Genomic DNA, 22,612 nt, shown 5'->3' with positions numbered 1-22,612 from the left:
TGTATCCATGTATTAATAACTATGTTTTTACTTATACCTATTATATATATATATAAGAAACAATAGGACAGTGACGGTATGCACTTATGCACTCCCCCTACAGACCTCTTAGGAAAGGGGTGAGGTCATTAGAAGACAGTCTAAGGTTAAAGTTTTTGGGGTTTGGGGAAGAAACCACAGAGTCAGGTAGAGTATTCCAGACATTGACCACCAAACTGTCATTTGTAATTTGTAATATAATACACAGGATAAACTGTTTTAAATGTGTTTAAAAAACAAGCAGAGCTTCGATTTGCAGATCTCTGCATATTTGCAGTGAGCTTTCCTGGAGCAGGCATAGTTACTCCTAAATATTTAAAACAGGTTGCCTGTTCTTTCTTGTGACCATTTATGTTCTATGGGTGAGCCTCAGCTTCTTAAATAAGGGCAGGAGTCATACACCCTTATCTAGGACTTAACCTAGTCATCGGCTAAAGTGACATATATGGTTTCTGTCCTGTGCTTAGACCTGAACTCCAAAAGAAAGCAATCTATTTCCTCTAGAACAGTCTGCAACTGAAATGGAATAACTGTCTTCAATAATTTAGGTCAGCAATTCTTATATTTAAAAATATATTTTTAAGAAGATATATCTACAGAATATATAAAGTATAAAATCATTTACATATTATAATAAAATCATATTTATATTTTAAAAAGTTCTTAGCATCTTGTTTAAACCCAAATCCTAGATAACATCAGATGTTGGCAGTCATCTCATTGAGATCTGCCCCTTTGGTTTCCAAACCTAAACAAATATGAGCTATTTTATAGGCAAATTATTTAGCAAGTATATTATAGGCTTACAGATAAATAATCTTGCTTATCTATCCCCAGCAAGACATAAATAATCTTAGTAGTTTAAGACAGGGGTCCCCAACGCCCCAGGCCCCACAGACCACTACTGGGCTGTGACCCATTTGGAACCAGGCCGCATGAGCGGCTGGCCAGTGCACATGCTCAGCTCAGCTTGCACAAGCGGCGGGCCAGCTGCATTTGTACAAATGATGGCTGGCACACACACGCACATGGCAGCCCACTGCTTGCACAGGCTGGTTCCCTCTCCCCCACCCCACTGGGCTGCCAAACCATAAAGTTTGGGGACCATTGGTTTAAGACCTATTACATAATTTCCCCCCTAATGTTATTCTCTCAATAACTTTGTAAGGAAAAATGGGCTGAGAATATAGCCCAAAGTTATAGCCCAAACAATGACTTCCTGGAAGCCGTATCACACACATTCATTTTTTTAAAAAAGTTCCACACATCTAAGTTATAAAATAACCTTGAAAATACCTTCAGATTGAACAAGCCATAGTTTGAGCTAAACATAGGTCCCCAAGTTCAAACATAAGGAAGCACTACAATTAGTTTAAAATCAGAATCAATTACTTCTATTTTCCTCTTTAGACATATGCCTCCAGAAGACAGAGAAAACGGATGAACTTAAGTACCTCATTCACATTCACTTACTGAAGGCTAAACCAGAGTTAAACATTGCATTAAAGCCAGTCCTAAATTTATTAAAAATAAAAGAATAAAAAATATACAAATTATGCAAAATGAAAAATGGGTGTCATGATTCTACTGCACAAATTAAGAAATTACTCTGTTGAGAGTTTATTTTTCTGTGTACACTCAGTATACTTTAATAATAGTCTTGATTATTATTTCCATAAAGTTGTACGAGGATTGCCAGCTCTCAACACTGTAAGAGTGATTCCATAAGTGGAACTTAACTGTTTTAAATACTTTTCATAGTGGGTATTCAGCTTTACGGCTTCTTGTAGAGCATATTTTAAATCTTCTATTTCATCAAAGAAATCCTGAAAAGTTATAACACAAAATATTTTACTTAAATTCTACTTCTGAATTAGATACTTTGTCTCAAATTTTTTTCCTTGCTACAAAGAACATAATTACAATCCAAATATTTGAATATTTGCTAATTGAAGAAATTGTTATCAGATCCTACAGCTGTAATGAATCCTACATTTGTAATAATGAATTATAACTCCTACCCTGGCACTAAATCCTTAATCATAGAATTCTGTTTTGCTTTTTATAAATTGTACTTATGTGTATAAAATCAGTTAAAATAATGAATTCAAATGACCATATTTCTAAGGTTCCAAATTTTATACAAAGACATAAAAGCAATTTCCTGTCTATAGATAAACATAGTGTCCAAATCAAATGCTGTATACAGTATCTCTTAACAGATACATTACAATCTTAAAATAAGAAAATTTATTTGAAAATAGAATCAACTGTATATAGAAGAAAGGATTCTATATTTAGGACTTTTTATTATCCATCTTCATATTATAATCTACAGGATGAGTTCATCCTATACAATATAATACCCTGTACTTAGAAGTTTTCAAAGAACTGTCTTAAATACACAGAATAATGTATTTTACAGACGACTGTTATCTTCAATCCAAAGATACATACAAACAGGCAAAGAGCATTATACATTCTTAAATAAGTCCCTGCTTGGAAGGGGGAGCATTACTTAACCTATCCCTATCCCTATCCCAGTGATGGCTAACCTTTTCAGCTTGGTGTGTCGAAAATCGGGAAAAAGTGTAGCCTTCCTCGGGTCGTGTGTCACTTCAATAAATATCAATAATTTGGTTTATGACGGACTGGGCTGGGGTGATCACACAGGGCTGTGAAACTCGTCTCCTTGGTCTCAGGGCTGCAGGTGCAGGATGTGGGGATCAGAAGGCCACCTTACAGGGCTGTGAACCTGATGGATCTCCTTTCCTCCTGTAGCATTCCTGAGGTAATGAAACTGACAAACCTCAGTTTATGGCGGTTAAAACTGGTTCTCTGCTGCAAAGATCTTGCGGCAGCGGTGACACCACGCCTCCACGCAACAAGCAGGGAGCAGGGATTGGAGCAGAGCACAGGTAGCTTCTAAATGTGCAGGTTTTCCCCACACCAACAGGCGTGTCAGTCAAAGTGCCTCGGCGTGTCATGAGTGACACGCGTGTCATAGGTTAGCCATCACTGCCCTATCCACTGACCAGCAAAGCTAAAGCTTCTAGAACGCAATCACAATGTAACAATGCATAAAACTTTATCTCCCATAGCAGACATTTTCCATTTGCAAATGGGAGATTTCTCTACATTGCCTCAAGATTTTAAAAAAGAACCCACCTTATCTAATGCAGCAAGCTCATTTTTTAACATTCTTCTTTCTTTGGAGAGCGTTTCATTTTCCATCTTCAGTCTCTGTGTCTCAAAAAGCAGCTGGTCTAAAGTACAATAAATAATCTCTTTAAAGTCACTAAAAGGTAAAAATTATGTTCTTATTCTGTTTTAACTGTATCTTAGAATTGTTTTCACTTCTGAAAATCAGCTTTTCCTCTTAAAAACTGTGTCAGTTTTAAGACCTAAGAATACAGTATTTCAATTTCAGTTTTATGATCTTATCATCATCGGATTTTATTTGCTGAAGAGTCAAGGTATCTTATAGAGAATTCAGAATAATGACAAAGTCAAAGGAAAAGAGAAAATCTCAAGGTTCTGGAAACCCTAGATCTGCAAGCATTGATATAAAGCAGTTGTCAGTCTAAAAGTCTTGGGGGGAAATGTTAACAGTATGAAGTTTAATGGTGTGGTTAAGCCACCACACTATAAACCAAGACACTCTGAGTTCTAGTCCTGTCTTAGGCCAAAAACTAAGTCCCTCCCTTTGTTTTATGGGGTTCTGTCCAAGCACAGAAAAACATTTTGGCAAGGAATTCTCTTCAGCAGCAAAGACCAGTTTCTATAATACAGGGGCCAGAGAAATAGTACAGATAAAATGCAGTAAAAAAAAAATTATGTCGTTCAGTGACAACAGTCACAATATACTCAAATTAGCACAAAGGATATGTACCAGGTTATATTTTAAAAATCTATTCAGAATTGCACATTATTGATTTATTGACAGCAGTTTCTATAAGGCTATAAGAATAACACTTCTATAGTGATACACATCTCCTCTATCCACTCTCATGATAATATAGGTTACACTAACAGAAATAAAGCCAGTAAACTTTATGACAAATGATTCCTGGTCCTAGTCTGAAAATAAACAGTACATATCATCAACTTTCCTTAACAACAGCAAGCCTTCATATCATTCTAAATTTAAAGTTTCTAAATCGGGTGGGGAAATATGGCCCTTTTATGACTTGCTGCTGGCTCAGGAATTCTAGGAGTTGACCATATGTCTTAAAAAGGGGCCACTGTTCCCCACTTCTGCTCTAAATAAAGGTGACTACACAAATATAATTATGGTACCACTTCATTAAGCCATGTTTGCATCTTAATATAAAGTGTTTTTAATTGCTGTCTTTTTGGAGTGAGAGGGTGTTAATTATATTTTCTTTTTTTCTTTTTTTTTAAACAAATTTTATTAATTTCAAAAACAAACAAATCATCATCAACCATTACATACTTGAACCTTTTTCCATTATAAGTTTTACAAGTAAGATAAAACCTTATTTTATACAATATAATTCTATTTTAAGCCATTTCCATATGAGCATAAAAATACCTCTTATCCAATTTCTCTTTACTTCTCTTTACTCTTATTCAATTTCACTATTATTATTTCATCTATTTCTTTCTGACTTGGTTACCATTATTCTCATTCTGTATTTTTACAAGGTTTTATTAATTCTTCCAACAACATAAACACACAACAAACAAACATATAAAAAATCTTTTAGGAAAGTAACTTGGCTCCAGGTGCCTCTCTTTACATGGGCTTCAATTATATTCATGCTCATCTTACATATCATTACCTATTTTATTTACCATTCTACATCTTCTATAAAAACTTCTCCACACATTTCACTCTTCTTAATTCTATCTTATTTAATCCATCTTAATTTAAATCATTATATTTGTATCTTTTGCCCATTCTTTATTATCCCTCTATCTCATTCCTTATAATAAAAAGAAAAAGAATTTCTCCTGAAATCACTACTCAGAGTATGATGCCTTTCTATCCTCCCCCTAAATTAATTAGATTAACCTTTAAAATAACACCTAATACTCAATCTGATTCTGCTTGGTACATTCTATCTACTAATTTTTTTTTAATAATAATAAAAACAGAGTAATAAATCCAAAATGATTGAATACATAGTTAAATAATAAGTCTAAATATTAAATCTTATAGCTTTCCCATTGCCTTTTCAAAAAACAAATGCTACTATAATAGTTTTATAATAACATCAATACCATAGTCATATTAAACTCTTTAATTAAAACTCAATATTCTAAACATTCCCTTTAATATTTTATTAAATTTTAAAATCAATCATTATTAAACATTTCAACATTTTAATTTCTTATTAACTCTTAAGCCATTCTAATTTTCTATTTCTAATACAAGTATTACAATACCATCTTATGTACCTTGCAAAATCTTTTTTAAAGAAATTGTACTTTACCCTTTGTCCCTAAAAAAAATTCCTCTTTTCCCATCTAATTTCAAAACTTTGTGGCTTTTCTCCGCCTTTCCCCTTTCTTTCTTCCCCCACCAAATCTTCCTACCCTCCCTTCTTCTAGCCTCTGCCTTGCTAGCATCCCTTCTCTGTTGTGTTCCCTTTTTCTTTTGATTACTATCATTATATTTATTTTGCATCTTATTTTTCTCTTTCTTGAATGTTTTTTTAAATCTTAAGTCCTTCATTTCCCTCGCTTTCTTCCTTCCTTCTTTCTTAGTTAAATTTTGAAATTCATTAAAGATGGCTTCTTCGTCTTCTTCTTCTTCTTGTTCTTCTGCCTCGATCTGTTGTATTGTCTGTTGATAGTTAACCAGCGCCATTTCTAAAAAAAGGAAGGCTTTTTCCATACCATCTTTACCGTCTGTTTTTGTTTGCTCATATTCTTCCCTCAAATCCTCTAAAGGAAAAGCCATTATAAATCTTTTCTTTTCTTTTCTTTTTTCCCTCTTTCTTCTTACACCAACCAAGATATTTCAAGAAAAAGATAGAACAATCCCAAAGTCCTCAATCAATCCAAGCCAAGACAAATTTCTCCCTTTCTCTTCCAGGGGTAGTATCAGACAAAAGAAAAAAGAAAGTCCAAATCTGTATTTTAAAGCCTTATTGAAATTATATTTCTGTCTTCAAATCCTTAAGGCATCTCCTCCAACAACATCAGACCAAATGAATATCTTTTTTGTCCTCTCCCTTCCGACTTATCACATAAAGCTAGTTTTACCTGAAAAAAAAAACAGGTTTCTCAATATCCACTTATTAATTCCGTCGGGAGGAAGAATAAACTTTCCTTTCAGCACCTCAAAATTGCCGCTTATTTTCTCTTGTGGAAAGAATCATCCAAAAAGCCATAATTTCCAGAAATTATATTAAATGTATCTTAGAGTCCTGGATCAACCAAGAAAACTTTCACTCTCAAAGGCTTTCTCCTCTTCCTCCTGCGCATTCTTACCCAGCTGCCGGCTTCTTTGTGGCGGCCATTGCGGACCGCCGCTGCACCGTCTTGGGAAAAGGGGGTTCTGCCGGCCGGGGAGGGGGTCTGCAACACCCCCAAACCCCTCTCCGGATCCCCCCTATCTTCAGCTATCCCTGCAGGGTAGCCTAGCTCCGAACCCGTCCGGATCGGAGCACCAAAAACGGCTAGCGCGGCAGGGATCGCAGAGTCGCAAATCCCTGCCGCTTGCGAAGCCGACAAACCGGAAGTCGTTAATTATATTTTCAATGCAAGAGCAATCAAGTATTCAAACTATTGGATTTCAATTTATAGACATAGAGGCATTACCTTTGGCTCAGGAGCTAAACGTGAACTAGATGAATCAAATGCAGCTCCTTAAATCCTGTGGGTCCTGCTGCCTTGCCCCTTTCTATGAATGTACATTACATTTCTCACTGTATAATGTACATGCAGATGTAGAGGTGAAATGTTTGTGAAATATGACCACAGTACATGTCCATGCATCCTAAGGCTCACATGCTATCTCTACCATCTCATGAATAAGATTATAAGTTTTCCATTTCCTTTTTTGAAGGAAACCATACTTTAAAATCTCAGTACAGCACAGCAAAAATGTCTGTAATCTTTGCTTGTTTTTCCCCCTCTTATCACTGAGCTGGTATAAATCTCCACCCCACCCCACCAGCTTTGTAGCAGAGAAGAGAATTGGGAAGGTTCTTGAATCAATTCCTGCTCACCCAGCCCCAACAATCTGAACTGAGAAAGCATCAGTCTGTTTCTGGGACTCTGGGATTGTGCCCATTATAAGCAAATTCGTTCTATTTTGAATATGTGTGTAAACAAACAATGATTTTTGTAAAGCAAAATTTTTCACATTCAGGGAAAAGACAAAACTGCCCCATGTGGCAAACATTTAGAAACTTCTCATCTTCTCTTACTCATAGATGAGAATATGTCAAAAGGTAACACGAGATCAAGAGCCAACGAAGCAGATATATGAGGAAAAAAAGTATTACCTAAATATTTGCAGGAACAGCTTCCTTTCTTTTTGCACATACATTTGTCAGATGACAGTCTTCGTTGAATTGAAGCAAATTTGTCCTTTTTTTTATATTCCAAGGCATTTATCTTTTGGTTTGCTAAATGAAGTTGGTGTTCCAAGTCATTAATTTTACCCTGTTTAAATAGTTGAACAACTTTAACGAACAAGAAAATTAACACATTCTTAAACATACTAGGGAAGGGCAATCGGGGTATCCATTCAGAATTACGTTTTTAAATACCTGCACCAGAAGTTAGAAATAAATATGTGATTTAAAGAGTCATTGTCCTATTTAAACAAAGCTTGGAAATGATAAATGCCACTAACATATTTTTGCAAAATGGCGTGCATTGTAAGGTTGCCTCACTCATGGGCTGAATATGTGATTAAAGCAACAGCATGGCAAGAAGGTAGGTGTGTGTGTACACATGCGCACACATACACACATATACTTAAAAATAAGACATGTATTAAAAACAAAAGGGCAAATTAAATTATCCTACATCATTTCAATCTAAATGATTATCATGTTAACTTAAAAAGGGAAGTTTATCATTATTCTTTCAGTATATAAAAGAATTATAATTCAAGAACAGAATGCCATAAACATTGTCTGTACAGATACTCCATAACATTGTCATTTAATTTTAATAGCAGTGATAGCAGAGATACATGACAATTTCTTATTAGAATGAAACCACAACTGAATGAAAAACAGACCAGTAAATGTATCTTGCAATATGCTTATGAAACATACAAAAATGCAGTACTGATATTCTATATATACCAAACACATTTCTTTCTTTTTTTAGTTTATGTCAAAGTGATCAAATGATTAAAGCTTACAGACAGCATTGCAACTGTTTCATTTTGTCTTTGATTTGTTTTGACTTCTTTATTGTACCTTTTCTTCAGTTCATTATACATCTGTAATACTCTGGAAGCAAAAATAGAAGAATCATTATTCTTCCAAAAATGAATATCTATACAAATGCTCACTGAAAAAGAATGGAAGCTATTTATCTGTTTTAGCCACAGCGGTGGCTTGATCTGTCTAGAGTCTAATGTGCTCACCAAAGCCTCCAACTGGTAAAAGTTCCCTGCTTCAGCACCTCTGTCATGTAATGCAAGAATTGCAAGCACCAATCACTTTCTTATACATGGCTGAGTCTCTGAATACCTGGGATCACCTTCCTTCAATATCAGTAATCCATACTGGACAATTCACTACACTTTGGCTGCTTACAATTAATGGAGGTTCTGTGTAGGATCCCCATTGTGGACTCCCTTGTGCTTGACATGTGCTGTGTCCTTCAACACTAGGGTTTGTGCTCCTATGAGAATCTCATGCCTGATGAGCTGAGATGGAGATGAGGTAGTGATGCTAGCACTGGGGAGCAGCTGCAAATACAGATGAAGCTTTGCTTGCTCACCCACCTGTCAACTCCAGCTTTGCATCCCAGTTCCTAAGAAATCACAGACTGGGTTGAGGACCATTGGACTGTTGCATATCCATATGTTTCTTTTCCTCTCATGTTTACTGCACAAGCAATGGAATGGGAGTATAATGAGCCCACTGGTGTCCCGTTGGGAGAAAGAAAAAATACATGCATCTGCTGTAGTCCACTGGTCCAGCAATGGACCAATCAAATATCAAGGCTTTTTTTTTAAAAATGAGCATTTTACCAGTAATACGGTAATGTTTTACTATAAAACTTTATTTTTATAACTGTAGATTACTCTTCTTTAGAAGCTTTCTATTTGGCAATATGTAATTAAAAACATACAGCAGATATAACTTTTGTTATACCATCTGTAATAGAAGGGAGAACACTAGCACAACATTTTTATACAGTCAAATAAAATATCATGTACGTTAAGAAATGGTTCAATACTGAACAGGAAATAACTCAAAGATGGATCCATATATTTATGGATAAATGTATAAGGAGTGGTTGTAGTGTCATTAAAGGCTTTTGTTTGCAGACAATGTTGTATGGTTGACTAAAAACCCAAATTATTTGCTAAGATGTATGTTTGACTAACTCACCTGGCATATTCCTTTACTACATCATGTTCCTTGTGATGAACCCCATCACCTTTATGGTATAAGTGAAATTCTGTTTGAATCTGCACACTAAAATAAACAGCCAATTAAATAAAAGCACTTTCTTCAGATTGAATAAGTATTACTAATATGATGGGGGTTTTATCTAACCTTTCTAAAAATCCAATAAAGTTATGAATACTAAAAGTATTTTTTTAATCTCAAAGAAATAAATACCATCTACATAAAAAACACATAATCAGAGGAAAGACATGGATAATTATGTGATCATAAACTGAAGTATATGGTAGTCTCTAACTTGATAAGCTGCGACTACATTCTCATTATGCCTGGGCATCTTAGGCTAATGGCTATTCTACATTAAGGTGATTGGAGTTGTAAAGCAAGATATTTAGGAAGACTAGTTTAAATATGAAGAATTTAAGAACCTCTCAAGAGTTTCTCAAACTAATTTCAATTCTCATATATATTTCCATGTAACTCTACAAACCCAAGTTCATCTTTCTGTAAGTAAATTCTTAAATCCAATAAAATCTATTTATTGGACATAAAGGACATCCTACCAAGTCAGGCAGAGACCCCAGTTCCATTTGCCTATATTCCACAGAAACCAAGAATCCTTTCATCCTTTAAGAGCCTTTCATTAAAATAACAAAAGTACTAATCTGGTCTTGCAAATGTCATACTATGTCCTAATTACAACAAGCCAAAACCTTTCAAGAATCGGGGCTACAGCCTGTATAAATATTATTTAGAAGACCAATTGAAAAGTTATGCTAAAATATTGTGTTGGGTAATGATATAGATATTTAGCTTAATGTTTAATCATTATATTTCTATGTGAATTCTTAAAAAAATCTTTAGGAAAGAATGTCTAAAAGCGTGTTGTGTGGTCCTCAATTTAAACTCATTCATCAATGATTCTATGTAAGCTTGAATCAAATATTTCTTTAATCAAGAAACCAACAGATGAGAAGCTAAATTTTATACATATTAGACTACTGAAACCTTAAGATTCTTAAGAGGCATGTGCTTAGAGTATAGCTATTCTTACTCTTTCCTTGTGACACAGGCAGGCAAGCACTTCTTTTTCTCATGTAGTTTATCATGCAGCTGCACTACATCATATTCCAGCTGCTTGTTTTTTAGGCGTACCTGCCTCAGCTTTTTAAGGAGCAGCTGATTTTCTTGATTGAGCTAGAAAAATGAGATAATTTTTCTTGTGTTTAAAGACAAAAAGTTGCCCAGAGTTGAGTTATTGGAGAGATAGGTGAGATATACATTTAATTAATAAATATACAAGCAAATGCAGCCTAGTTTTTTAATATAATGTAGTAACCTTCATAGTATGAAATAACCTACGAAGGCTTACCTTGTTTTAATCAAACACTTTAAAGAACAGACCAACACATTCTTTCAAAACTCAAAAAACCCAAATGTCCCTACTTAGTAAAATAATCAATTGTATCCTATAATTGAAAGTTTTCCCCCAACAGGTATCTTTTATTATTAACTCTGACTTTAATACATCAATTTGATTAAGGTGAGAAGCATGTTGCAAGTCATCTGTTTATGTCTGCCAAGTATCATATAAAACTTCCAGTTTTGTTTTTCACTTTATTTCCACTTTTCAATCAGTACATCATCTGCCGGCCATCTTTTCTAAACTTTGTTAATTTTAAATTCATTCCACTTTCATTCTCTATTCACATCATAAAGTATAAACTCTGCAGGTCTAGTTTATATGGACATGCTGAGCTTCCCAAAGCCTATATGCATTATATTTAGTGCTTTTCAGACTAGCAGTGAAAAAAACCAGCCCCCTCAAGCTCTAACCTTTTACTATACACATCTACCTGTTTCTTATATACCATTTTTACTACTGGTTTCCTATTAAGAAATATTCCTGTACCCTAAATAAAATATACTGTATATATCCAGGAGTAGCATTATTCCTGAGAATCTTTGATGGAATCAGCTGTGCAGCCATTTAATTTGAGCATGTATAAATTTTGGGAGATATAGGTCCCTCAAAATCTCTCCCTATTGCAAGAACTGAAAGAAAAATGTCATTTTAGAACATTTTCTCGACTGATTTGCATTGGAAGTCATTTTTACCAGGAGTACAAATTTAAAAGAATAGAGACATTTTTAATAGCTATAAAATTTACCATGGGGGGCGGGCAGGGAGAAGAATGCTGGAGAAGACTAAAGTTACCTTCCTACTATCTAAAGGCACAAATATTCCTGATATGGGGGGAAAAAGGAAAGCTGCATTGCTTTGGTGAATTAATATATACCCCCAACATGACATTCCTTGCCCGATTTATCCTTAAAAAAAATAATAAAACCCTACATCAGACTTGTTTCTCAAACTTGGCAACTTTGGGACAGGTGGACTCCGACCCTGGCAATTTCCCACTTGAGGTCTCGCTTGCCTCAAAGTGGCCCAGATTGAGAAATCCTGCCCTGCCTACAGCGTCTGTCTTTAAAACGGTTGCGGATTAGGGGAACTGTAATCCAACCCTCTCTGGGCGGCGCAGGTGGAGGGAAACTCGGTTGTTCCAAGCTGCCCCGGCCAGATGCTCTTCCTCACTCACTTGGACGCATCTATGAACTGAGGGCAGCGCCATCCGCTTCCCTGTCACGGCCTCCCACATCGGGTAGAGGCCAAACACGCGGGAGCAGGGTCAAGGCCTCCGGAAAGAGACGCGCCCAACAAAGGAGAGCGGGCGGGATCGGATCGGGCCCAGCCGCGGGGTTTCCCAGCGGTCCGATAAAATGCCCAGGCAACAGTCGAAAAGCCCCCGCAAGAGCGGCGCCCGCTACCCCGAATTCACTAGCTCCAGTGTTTCTTCTTCAAAGCTGGGGGGGGGGTCTTAACTGGAAGCAGGGAAAGATTCACCACTCGGGTTAAAACGGCTTCCCACGCACGCGCGCGCCTTCAGGGTTGAAAAAGTAAGCCCGCGTTTGTTTACGGAAAGAATTTAGTGACGCCATAATAACGCGACTATAGGATCAGGTCCCTTTCCAGGACTTCCGCTCCATGGTTCCCATGGTGACGGGATCCCGAATCGGCTGCATCTCTTCTCCTCTGAGTTAAATGGGTGGTGCAAGAAACATTTCCTTTTAAAGAGTCAGATTCGAAGTTATGTTTTTCTACTCAGTTAGCTGAAGTCGTGTGATGGTAAACTTTATGGAATGTGTATGTGTACATTTTATATAACTTTATGCTACAATATCTATCTTTAAATCTAAACTTGTCTAGAAAAATGTAAAAACCTAACGTTGATTTTGGTTAAAAAGGCCAATTCCATAAAGAATTCCGATTGCCATCACTCTAGCTGGCATTTTTTAAAAACTGAAACTGCGTTTGGGAGCCTGATACATTTGTAATTCCCACGAACTGCTTGGTTAAGCTCTGAAAAGATGGAATCAGTCAAGGGGAATTCCGATAAGAAAAGTTTGTTCTATTAGAAGCTAAGTAGTAACATCTTGAATAATATGTTCTTATCAACTTATATAAGGCAAGATTTAGCTGCAAAAGAATATATAATTCTTGATCTTTGTCCTATACTATTTAAGTTTTGGAACTGGCAACATTCATCATGGCATACATTTTGTGATTGCACAAAACTAAATATTCTGTGAATATTCTTATCCCATCGGTGGTGGGATTCAAATTTTTTTACTACTGGTTCTGTGGTTGAGGCTTGGTGGGTGTGTCTTGCTGGGTGTGGCAGGGGAAGGATACTGCAAAATCTCCATTCCCACCCCATTCCAGGGGAAGAATACTGCAACATTTCTGTTCCCTCCCCACTCCAGTGGGAAGGTTACCACACCAGTTCTCCAAACTACTCAAAATTTCAGCTACCAGTTCTCCAGAGCTGGTCAGAACCTGCTGAATACCACCTCTGTATCCTGTCCTGTCAAAGTTCTGATCACGTCTGCTGGTGCCTCCAAAAGCTGGCCATTCTTGTTGGAGGGGTTCCAACTCCAATGTCATGTATCACTCTGTAATGTGGAATATTATTTGATCCTTTTTCTGAATTTAAAGTGGGTCAGATATAAGCTATCTTTCAAGGCAGAGTTACCAGTCTGGGCTGCCAAAAACCAGAGGATCACTAGATGGCAGCAAAAGACTAAAATCTGTTTCTTTGTTCAAGACAGAAGAGCTCATTTGGAGGTTGCAGCACAATCATTTTAGTTATTTAAACTCCTTCCATACAAGAGACTGCTGATCTGGATTGGCATCAAGCCCAATTTACAACACAATTGGTCTTGAGGGAACCTTCTTAGTTGAGTTAATTAAATTCATTTCATTGGGTCTTCCAGAGAAAACATTGCAAACATAAGCACTGAAACATTTTCATTGGTGCTGTAGGGTGGCAGTCAAGATCACTTTGTCCTAGCAAGTTGAATTCCCTACCCCCCTTTCTTGAATTAAAAATACTTGAGGGTGAATTTTGCCAATCACCCTGCTTTAGGGGCAAGATTTTTCTACTCTATCTTAAAAAACAAAGAGGTATGGTAATAAGGTACAGGCTAAAACACTTTTTTGTGCTGCTTCATTGGCTAGTTGAAGGAAGAACTTAATTGATGAGATTTTCTTGGAAATTAGCAATGAAAACAGTCCCAGTATTGCATTTTTTTACCATTTCACAGTGAAACTACGTAGAAGTGCCACCAGAGGGGTTATTGCAGTAGAAGAGCATGAAGCTCTTTACAATAGTCACTCACTACAAATATGGAGACCTCTTGCACATTTTATTGAAATAGGTCATAGGCTGATTTTATTTATATCTTGTCTTTCTGCCCAACATTCTGCATTGATAGCAGCAACAGTATAACTCATGAAAATTAGTTAATACAAAACAATTTAATGAAAACATTTGCAGCTGGCCTATATGGCACACTTGTTAATCACTATTTTAGAGAGAGGGTTAGGATTGAAAAGGAATAAGTTATCTGCTTAGGATTGTTGTATTGCTATTAGCAAGATAAAATCAATTATTTTAAAATGATTTGCAAGGAAAAGAAAGGAACTTCCAAAATCTGAAAATTGTTGGGTAGCGGTCAAGATTGCTTATGTACATGTGTGGCCCTCACCCCTAAATATACCAAAACCCTTGTTCATCATTTTAAACATTTTATGTGGGAGGACCATATAAATACCCTGAATAATTATATTTGCTGGTCAAAGTTGTAATTAAACTAAAATTGTGCTAGCTAACAGAATGCAGTTTTTGTTTGCTTCCATTCTAGGTCTGGCGTAATGCTGGAGAGGAGTACAAATAATGTTTTTTAAAACAAGTTTATAGATAGGAACTTCATTGTAGTTCAAAACTGGAATAAAACCCTCATACTAGTCAAACCATAAAATCTAATAGATCTTGAAATGTATCTATAGACTTTAAGTATATATTTAAGGAGAGTAGTGAGAATCCCCAAATTTATAAATCTCAAAGAGATACTGTGGACTGCAGCAGGACAGGCTTAGTATATTAGATTCAAGGCCTTCAGTCATTTTCACTAACATTTATGTTAGCACTATCAAAATGTCTCCCATTGTTTGTACTGGATTTTTTCTTCTTCTCTACAGAAAAAGAGTAGCAGCAAATTCTGATTCCTACTTCTATTCTGCATTTGTGATTAAGCATTTGTTTAGTGATCTGACTTTGGAATACTTTGGCAGGAGTGCTGAAATAGTTTGCATGCCAAGTTATTCTTAATTTAAACACCAGTTGTAAGGATTACAGAGAAGCTAGTACATGATTTAACTTGAACAGATACACTCATTGCCTTCCTTTTTTCCCTCCAGGCAAAATACTGATGCTTACCTCTAAAGTTCTGTGTGAAACAAACTAAAGATTGCAAGCTGTAACTGTTTATATATTAAGATTGTCAACTGCCTTACGTGTGTGTGTGTGTGTGTGTGTGTGTGTGTGTATCCCCTTTCGATGTCAAAAATCAGAGAAGGGAATTCTTTTTCTTACAGCACCTGATGTATACCTTATTCTTCAGCAATCTTTTTTTAGCAAGTCACGATATCAATTCTTATATTCTTTCAATTTATAGTGTAATTATCAAATTCCTATTAACTACCGTGTTTCTCACATAATAAGGCCGGGCCTTATTTTTTTTTGAGCCCCGAAAAAACGGCTAGGCCGTCTTTTCGGGGGGTGATTTAATTCCCCCCCTTGCATCCTCGCCACCAGCCGCTCCTAACGGGCGATCATGGCCAAGCACAGAGAGCTCCCTACTCCCACCTTTGCTGCAGACACCTTTGGCACCCGCCGCTGTTGCTTTCCCTTCTGCCCATTACGCCGCCACGTTTGGAGCTGCCGCTTCCGTGTTTGGAGTGCCGTCGCCATTTGGAGCTCCAAACGCGGAAGTGGCAGCTCCAAACATGACGGCGGGCGATCTTTTATTTTGGTCCGCGCAGTTCAAAGCGAGCAAGAGAGGGAGACTGCGATGCCTCCATCCGAGATGGCAACCTCACTAGTGGATCACTGCGTGGCTGGAAGCCCGAATCGGTGGGATACGATGGCGATCTTTTTGGAGCGAGAGGAAAGGGAGAGAAGAGTTGCGAGGCGTAATTTGCAGGAGGAAGTGGGTGTACCCCACGGCAGGGAGCCCAAAGAAGAAGGGCTGGTAGGCAACGGAGAGCGTCCCGTAGCTCCGGAAGCAGCCTAGAGACGCGCCCGGAAGAAGAGGCGCAGATGCTGCCTTGTAGTCCCCAAGCCAACTGCGTGCGCCGCCTTTTAGTTATGTGCGCTCCGCGCTTTGGGCATCTCCGTGTGATCGCGACCCTGTCCTTTCCACCTGGCGCCCTTGCTGCTTTCTGGCTCTTTAGCAACCAGCTTCGTTTGGAGCACTGCCGCTGTTTGGAGCTCCAAGCGGCGGCGGAAGCTCCAAATGCGGAAGCTCCAAACATGACGGTGGGCGATCTTTTATTTTGGTCCGCGAAGTTCAGAGCGAGCATGAGAGGGAGACCGCGATGACTTGCTTTCCTCTCGCTCCAAAAAGATCGCCATCGTATCCCGCCGATTCGGGCTTCCAGCCACGTTGTGATCCACTAGTGAGGTTGCCATCTCGGATGGAGGCATCGCAGTCTCCCTCTCTTGCTCGCTTTGAACTTCGCGCGGACCAAAATAAAAAGATCGCCCGCCCGTCATGTTTGGAGCTGCCACTTCCGCGTTTGGAGCTCCAAATGGCGACGGCACTCCAAACACGGGCGGCAGCTCCAAACGTGGCGGCGTAATGGGCAGAAGGGAAAGCAACAGCGGCGGGTGCCAAAGGTGTCTGCAGCAAAGGTGGGAGTAGGGAGCTCTCTGTGCTTGGCCATGATCGCCCGTTAGGAGCGGCTGGTGGTGAGGAATTCCGGATCGCGGGCGCTCCTAACGGCAAGTCTCCCGCCTTCCCCTTATTTTGCATATTTTAAAATAGGCCTAAATTTGGGGGAGGGGCTTAATTTGATTTATGCCCAAAAACATGCTGGGCCTTCCTATTGGTGGAGGCCGTATTGTTGGAGAAACACGGTATCTGGAAGGGGAAAACATCTTAGTCCGTTGCAACAACAAAAACATTATTGTTCCATAAAAAATATTATATGGATTATGGCATAAACCAGGCTTGTCCAACCCGCGGCCCACGGGCCGCATGCGGCCCAGGTCGCCTCATAATGCGACCCAACGCCCACCCCAACCTTCATGAAAGATCCAGGAGGAGGAGGAGATGCAGGCGCGAGGCGGGCGAGGCAAGCAACAGAAAAGGCGGGCAGCCGCAGCCCAAAAGTCCCGCCCGCCACCTCCTGCTGTTGCCGCCGCTGCCGCCATCGCTGCGGCTTCTGCCCCGCCGCCGCCACTGCTGCTTCTGCCCCGCCACCGCCGCTGCTGCTTCTGCCCCCTGCCGCCGCTGCTGCTTCTGCCACCGCCGCCGCTGCTGCTTCTGCCCCCGCCGCGCTGCTGCTTCTGCCCCTGCCGCCGCCGCCGCTGCTGCTTCTGCCCCCGCCGCTGCTGCTTCTGCCGCCGCCGCTGCTGTTTCTGCCCCGCTGCCGCCGCCACCACTGCTGCATTTGCAGGAGGAGAGGTAGGCGCGAGGCGGCGAGCTTTCTTCCCCCTTCCCCCCCCCCGCAAAATTTGGCCGGAAAATTATAAAATAAAAAATAAATAATTTTTAATAAATAATTAATAATAAATAATAAATAATTATTTTATTTTATTTTATTAATTATTTAATTTAATTATTTTATTTAATTATTTAATTTAATTTAATTTAATTTAATTATTTGATTAATTAATTTAATTATGTGCGGCCCAAACCAAATTTTCATCTTCTAATGTGGCCCAGGGAAGGTGAAAGGTTGGACACCCCTGGCATAAACTTTCATGGATTGCAGTTTTCTTTCTTTCCTTTGAAAAAAAGAAAATATGAAGAGAAACAAGTATGAAGCCTCCTTCCTATGTGGAGGCTCCAGTGCTCCATACCCTTGTTTGTCAATAAGTGACTTTGGCATATTTATTTGTTTGGGGGAGGAGACTACTATTTTGGGCTCCAAGCAGCCCCTTTAAATCAGCTATGTATTTGAGTTCTACCAATATACAAAAGGACTTTGAGTAGCCAAATAACATACACCTTTGATACTTGTTTCACTTATGTAATGAACCAAGCCATCCATGCAATGTGGTAGTGTGAAACAATAATTGCCCCTTAAGTCTCAAAGTTGGTTCTTCAAAAGCAACTAGATGGTTTTCCCCCCTCAGGAAGAAGACATTTTGCTTCTCATCCAAGAAGCATCATCTGTTCTGGCAGGATGGTTGGGGAGATGGAAGGATGAGGGAGTTGGAAGGATTATATTTCTTTGCAGTCGTCTGGTCTGGTCACTCTGAGAGAGAGCATTAATGACCAGATGACTACAAAAAAGATAGTCTTTCCAAACCCCTCCCATCCTATCAGAATTAATCTGTCGCCCCCACCACTTTGCCAGAACTGATGAAGCTTCTCGGATGAGAAGTGAAACATCTTCTTCCTCAGGAAAACAAACATTGTACCCTATTACTATCATTGTACTTTATGATTCTTGACGAATTTATCTTTTCTTTTATGTATACTGAAAGTATTTGCACCAAGACAAATTATTTGTGTGTCCACCCACACTTGGCCAATAAAGAATTCTATTCTATTCTATTCTATTCTATTCTATTCTATTCTATTCTATTCTATTCTATTCTATTCTATTCTATTCTATTCCAGTTTCTTTATGAAATAGTACTTTTGAGACAACTATGACTTGGATGACTGAAAATCTCCAATTGCCCCTTAAATTCAACAGCTAGTTGCATTTTAGTTACAATAACTGCAACCAATAGTTTCCTGTAATTTGGCACATTCCTCTGTGGTAAACTGTTTCAACTCAGTAATACCCGAGTTTTCTAACAAGAACTGCTTGAAGATTAATGGCTGTCTTCAAAGGAGCATCTCTACTCTTAACTATGGTAGCAATGGTTTCCACCTTGCTATTTTCCTAGGAATCTTATTTTTACCCAGTGCTTTTAATGGAGTATAACTAATGAACACTTTTGCTAAGATAAGAAGGGTCTGCAAATTTCTGGTATAGTTTTGCAATTCTTACAAAACTATGCTATGAATCTTGGGATGTTTTTCAGAACAGCCACTCTTGAGAAGATTTACTATGTCCCATTTTCTCAATTTCATTTCACTAAGAATGGATTGGTGGAGTCTGAGAGCTTTAGAAACAGCTTTGTAATTTTTCCATACTCTTAGGAATCTATTTAGCATTTATATAGCTGCCCAATGTAACTATTTGAATCTGGGAAGGATACTAAAAAACCCTGTCCAAATCATAATACATAATATAATTCATTACAACTCATTAAATAAAATGAACAGAATTGAACACTTCTACACTTCAGCCTAACCCCAAAGCTGGGGCAAGAACAAAGTTTGACTACATTCCCAAGGCCTGCAGAATTGGAGGAGAGATTGTTCCAAAGGGCAGGTGCCACTACACAAGGGGATACTTCCTGAGTTCCATAATAATGGAATTCTTTCAATAAAGAAAGCCAGAATGTTGCCTACTTACTGGAACTTATGGGATAGGCATATACCGCCAGGAGCAGGCAGTTCTGCAAATAACCTGGTCTTATGCCACATGGGAGTTTATGGATGATAACCAGCACCTTGAATTGCACTCAAAAACCTATTTGGAAGATTTCAAAAATGTTTCGCATGGAGCATGAACTGTCTCTAGAAACCTTAGTACTAACCCAGCAGGTTTTTTCTCTCTTCTGTTTGATCATGTCCAATTCTCAGAGTCTTCCTGGACAATTCCCTTCAATTTTCTTGACAAGATTTTTCAGAAATGGTTTGCCATTGCCTAGGGTTGACAAAAAGTGATTGGATCATTTAGCTGGCTTTGTGCCTGAGGCGGAAACTAGAACTTAGAGTCTCCCTGATGCCTTAAGCACTGATTCTCATTAAGTCAGAGTAGAATCCCTTTAAAAATCAGTAGTATGCAAATAAAAGTCTTTCAGTAGCAAAGATGTGCAATAAGTGAGAGTAACCTCGAAAGAATATAATATATGTTAATTGTTTAGATTTTCTGCAGTGGGAAAACAAAAGAGGGTTACACATGACTACATACTGTATGGGACTTTGAAAAATTCTGGAAGTGAGACAGAATGATTGCATGATAAAAGCCCCACTTGGAAGAGTTTCCTATTTGGAAGTACCCAGCTAAGGTTATTTAAATATGGAGTATATAATTGAGAAATCAAATTACTGAGAAGAGCATAATGCTGAGAAAGAAGAAAGGCACAACAGAGAATGATGTGGCACTGAAGCAGTAGGCGTGAGCTTAAATGGACTCCAGAATATAGTAGAGGACAGGAAGGCCTGGATGAACGTTGTCCACGGGGTTGTGATGGGCCGGACACAACTTTGCAACTAACAACAAGTGAAAGATATGAGCAAGTGATAGCATTTAGCACACCTTGGTGTGCTTGGAAAAAAACTAATTAGGGTCAGACCAGTATATTTCAATAAGAAATGATCAGGAAATTCCAGAGTTATAGGCTGGGAAGTCAAAAAGCATATTGGAAGAAATGAGGCACAAACCCCTTGTTATTTATTTTCATTTTTATCCTGTCTTAATTACTTTTATAACTCAAGGGGGTGAACATACCTAATACTTAAGAGATGTGTCCATATAGTCATCAGGAGCATAAGATGTTATAAAGGGCTCTGCCTAGCATTTGAAAAACACAACTCTGAAATAAATAAAAGTACAGCAAAAGGTGGAAAGAATATATAGCTTTGTCTATAATTCATATTCCTATTTTATAAACAATATTTAGTATATTTTTAAAAACTGTACTTAACATTTATAAAAACATTTGATAAAGATCCTGTAATTCTCAGTACAACTTTCAGAATGTGATTTCAAGACCATCTATGGAGATTCTCAATTCCCCAGGTCATGGTTGTCCCAAAGATGCTTTTTCCAAAAGACAACTGGAGTACTTGAAAATACTGGTAGCTCATGAAGAATTATCTAGTGTGAAGGTTCCTAGAGTGGAGTGTAGATGTAAGTGAAATGCTGGTAAAACTTCCACTAGAAATATTTATAAGAGCATACTTAGTTCAGAAACAGTTTTAGTTCTTGTAATCTCAAAATGGATTTTTTATTTAAGTTTGTAACAGATAGAAAATCAGAATAGGAAAAAAAGAACTATTGATAAAGCATGAATAAAAACACACTGTTTAGTCATGCTTTGTCCCCCTTCTTTTCCCCCTATTGCTCTTTTAATCTTACCAGCCTGGAATTGGCATATTTAATTTCCCCCCTCTCCATATTATAGCAATTGTCACCTGCCAACACCAACTCATATGAAATCCTGATCTTAATCCTGAATCCTTAAAGTAGTCGAAACTAAATAGATGCTCTCATGTATGGCCGAACACTGTTATCAGAGTAGGTTAACACTGAGGTTACCTAGCCTAAAGAAACTTCTGCAAGAAAACAGCCAAGCTTCGATATTGTAAACCCAAGAGATGGCCAGATGGATTTAACAAGATCTAGGAAACAGTTTTCACTTTATTTTATAAACAGGTGAACAATTCTGGTTGACACATAAGCTGTAGTAGGCAGACTAATCCAGTATTAGATTATCCAACAGGGCCACTTCCTAGAGATTTGCTTTAGAAAGGAAGGGTGGATTTTCTTTTCCTCCAACTTCACACTACTTCTGCGTGGTCATTGTTTGTAATAAATTCGTTTAATATATGAAAAAGAAGTAAATCAACATTCCAAGTAACATTGACTTACCATTTACTTGCTTACTATTAACTAATTTTAGTCAATTTAACATTAAGATAGTAAAAGTCACTTGCCATGTTTTTCGTTGAACTCAAAATCTTTTCTGCGCGCTGGATAAATGTCCTATAAGGCGATTTTGTCTGGCGGATCTGACCAATCACAGAACGGCGGGAGAGGAGCCTTTAACTTTCTTAGTTCTTTTTTAGAAAGAACATTCTGATAAAAATAAGGTGAATATTTTCATCGAAAGAGATATTATCTTGCCCCTTGGAATAATTCAATTCCATCATAATTTAATCATTTTAGCAAAAAACCTTGGAAAGACTAGGTTTGGAAGAGCCGAACTCGCTTTTTTGCTGTCAGTTGGCCTTACGCAGTTTCCTGAGGCGGGGAATTTGTATTTAAAAGGGTGGGTATTAATTTCTGCAATCATAAACAAATGAAACGAATTGCCTTTCACGACAAGAACGCCAGCCTAACCTGACAATCGGGCAAAATGCGAATTTTCAAGAACTGCATTGCCAGCAGCCAACGATGCCTTGCAAAAAATAAATGACCTGCAAAGCAGCACAAGCCCTGCTTTCCCGGAGGGTGAAAAAGCGAAAGACTGAATTCAAATTTTAAAGGGGGGAGGGGGAAAGGGAGTTTAAAATAACAA

At 38.1% G+C, this 22,612-nt stretch overlaps 1 protein-coding gene across 2 annotated transcripts; it reads right to left on the bottom strand.

Annotated features, from left to right (window-relative positions):
• Nucleotides 1-1,541: 1,541 nt before the first annotated feature.
• On the bottom strand, nucleotides 1,542-12,475 carry LOC113414846 (uncharacterized). Of its 2 annotated transcripts, none has more exons than XM_026671942.2 (7): nucleotides 12,215-12,475; nucleotides 11,786-11,861; nucleotides 9,597-9,683; nucleotides 8,393-8,483; nucleotides 7,521-7,680; nucleotides 3,208-3,305; nucleotides 1,542-1,865 (listed from the first exon to the last, which is right to left on the bottom strand). In XM_026671942.2, the coding sequence occupies exons 1-7, from the start codon at nucleotides 12,222-12,224 to the stop codon at nucleotides 1,707-1,709; spliced, it is 681 nt and encodes a 226-aa protein (XP_026527727.1). In that variant the 5' UTR covers nucleotides 12,225-12,475; the 3' UTR covers nucleotides 1,542-1,706. The 2 variants fall into 2 exon arrangements, with proteins under 2 accessions (XP_026527727.1, XP_026527722.1); XM_026671937.2 differs by lacking the exon at nucleotides 11,786-11,861 and adding an exon at nucleotides 10,669-10,811.
• Between the last annotated feature and the right edge of the window lie 10,137 nt (nucleotides 12,476-22,612).

Source organism: Notechis scutatus, chromosome 3 (assembly GCF_049901735.1).
Source record: "Notechis scutatus isolate UNSWTSFEM ecotype Mainland chromosome 3, rNotScu1.2, whole genome shotgun sequence".
NCBI lineage: Eukaryota > Metazoa > Chordata > Lepidosauria > Squamata > Elapidae > Notechis > Notechis scutatus.
This window is presented reverse-complemented; position numbering and strand designations above follow the sequence as displayed.

Coding starts and splice junctions, on each gene's coding strand:
- LOC113414846 (XM_026671937.2), bottom strand. CDS start 12,274: ATGTGGGAGGCCGTGACAGGGAAGCGGATGGCGCTGCCCTCAGTTCAT. Junction 8,484..9,596: donor GTAGTAAAGGAATATGCCAG/GTGAGTTAGTCA, acceptor TTTTGCTTCCAG/AGTATTACAGATGTATAATG. Junction 1,866..3,207: donor AGCTTGCTGCATTAGATAAG/GTGGGTTCTTTT, acceptor ATAACTTTTCAG/GATTTCTTTGATGAAATAGA.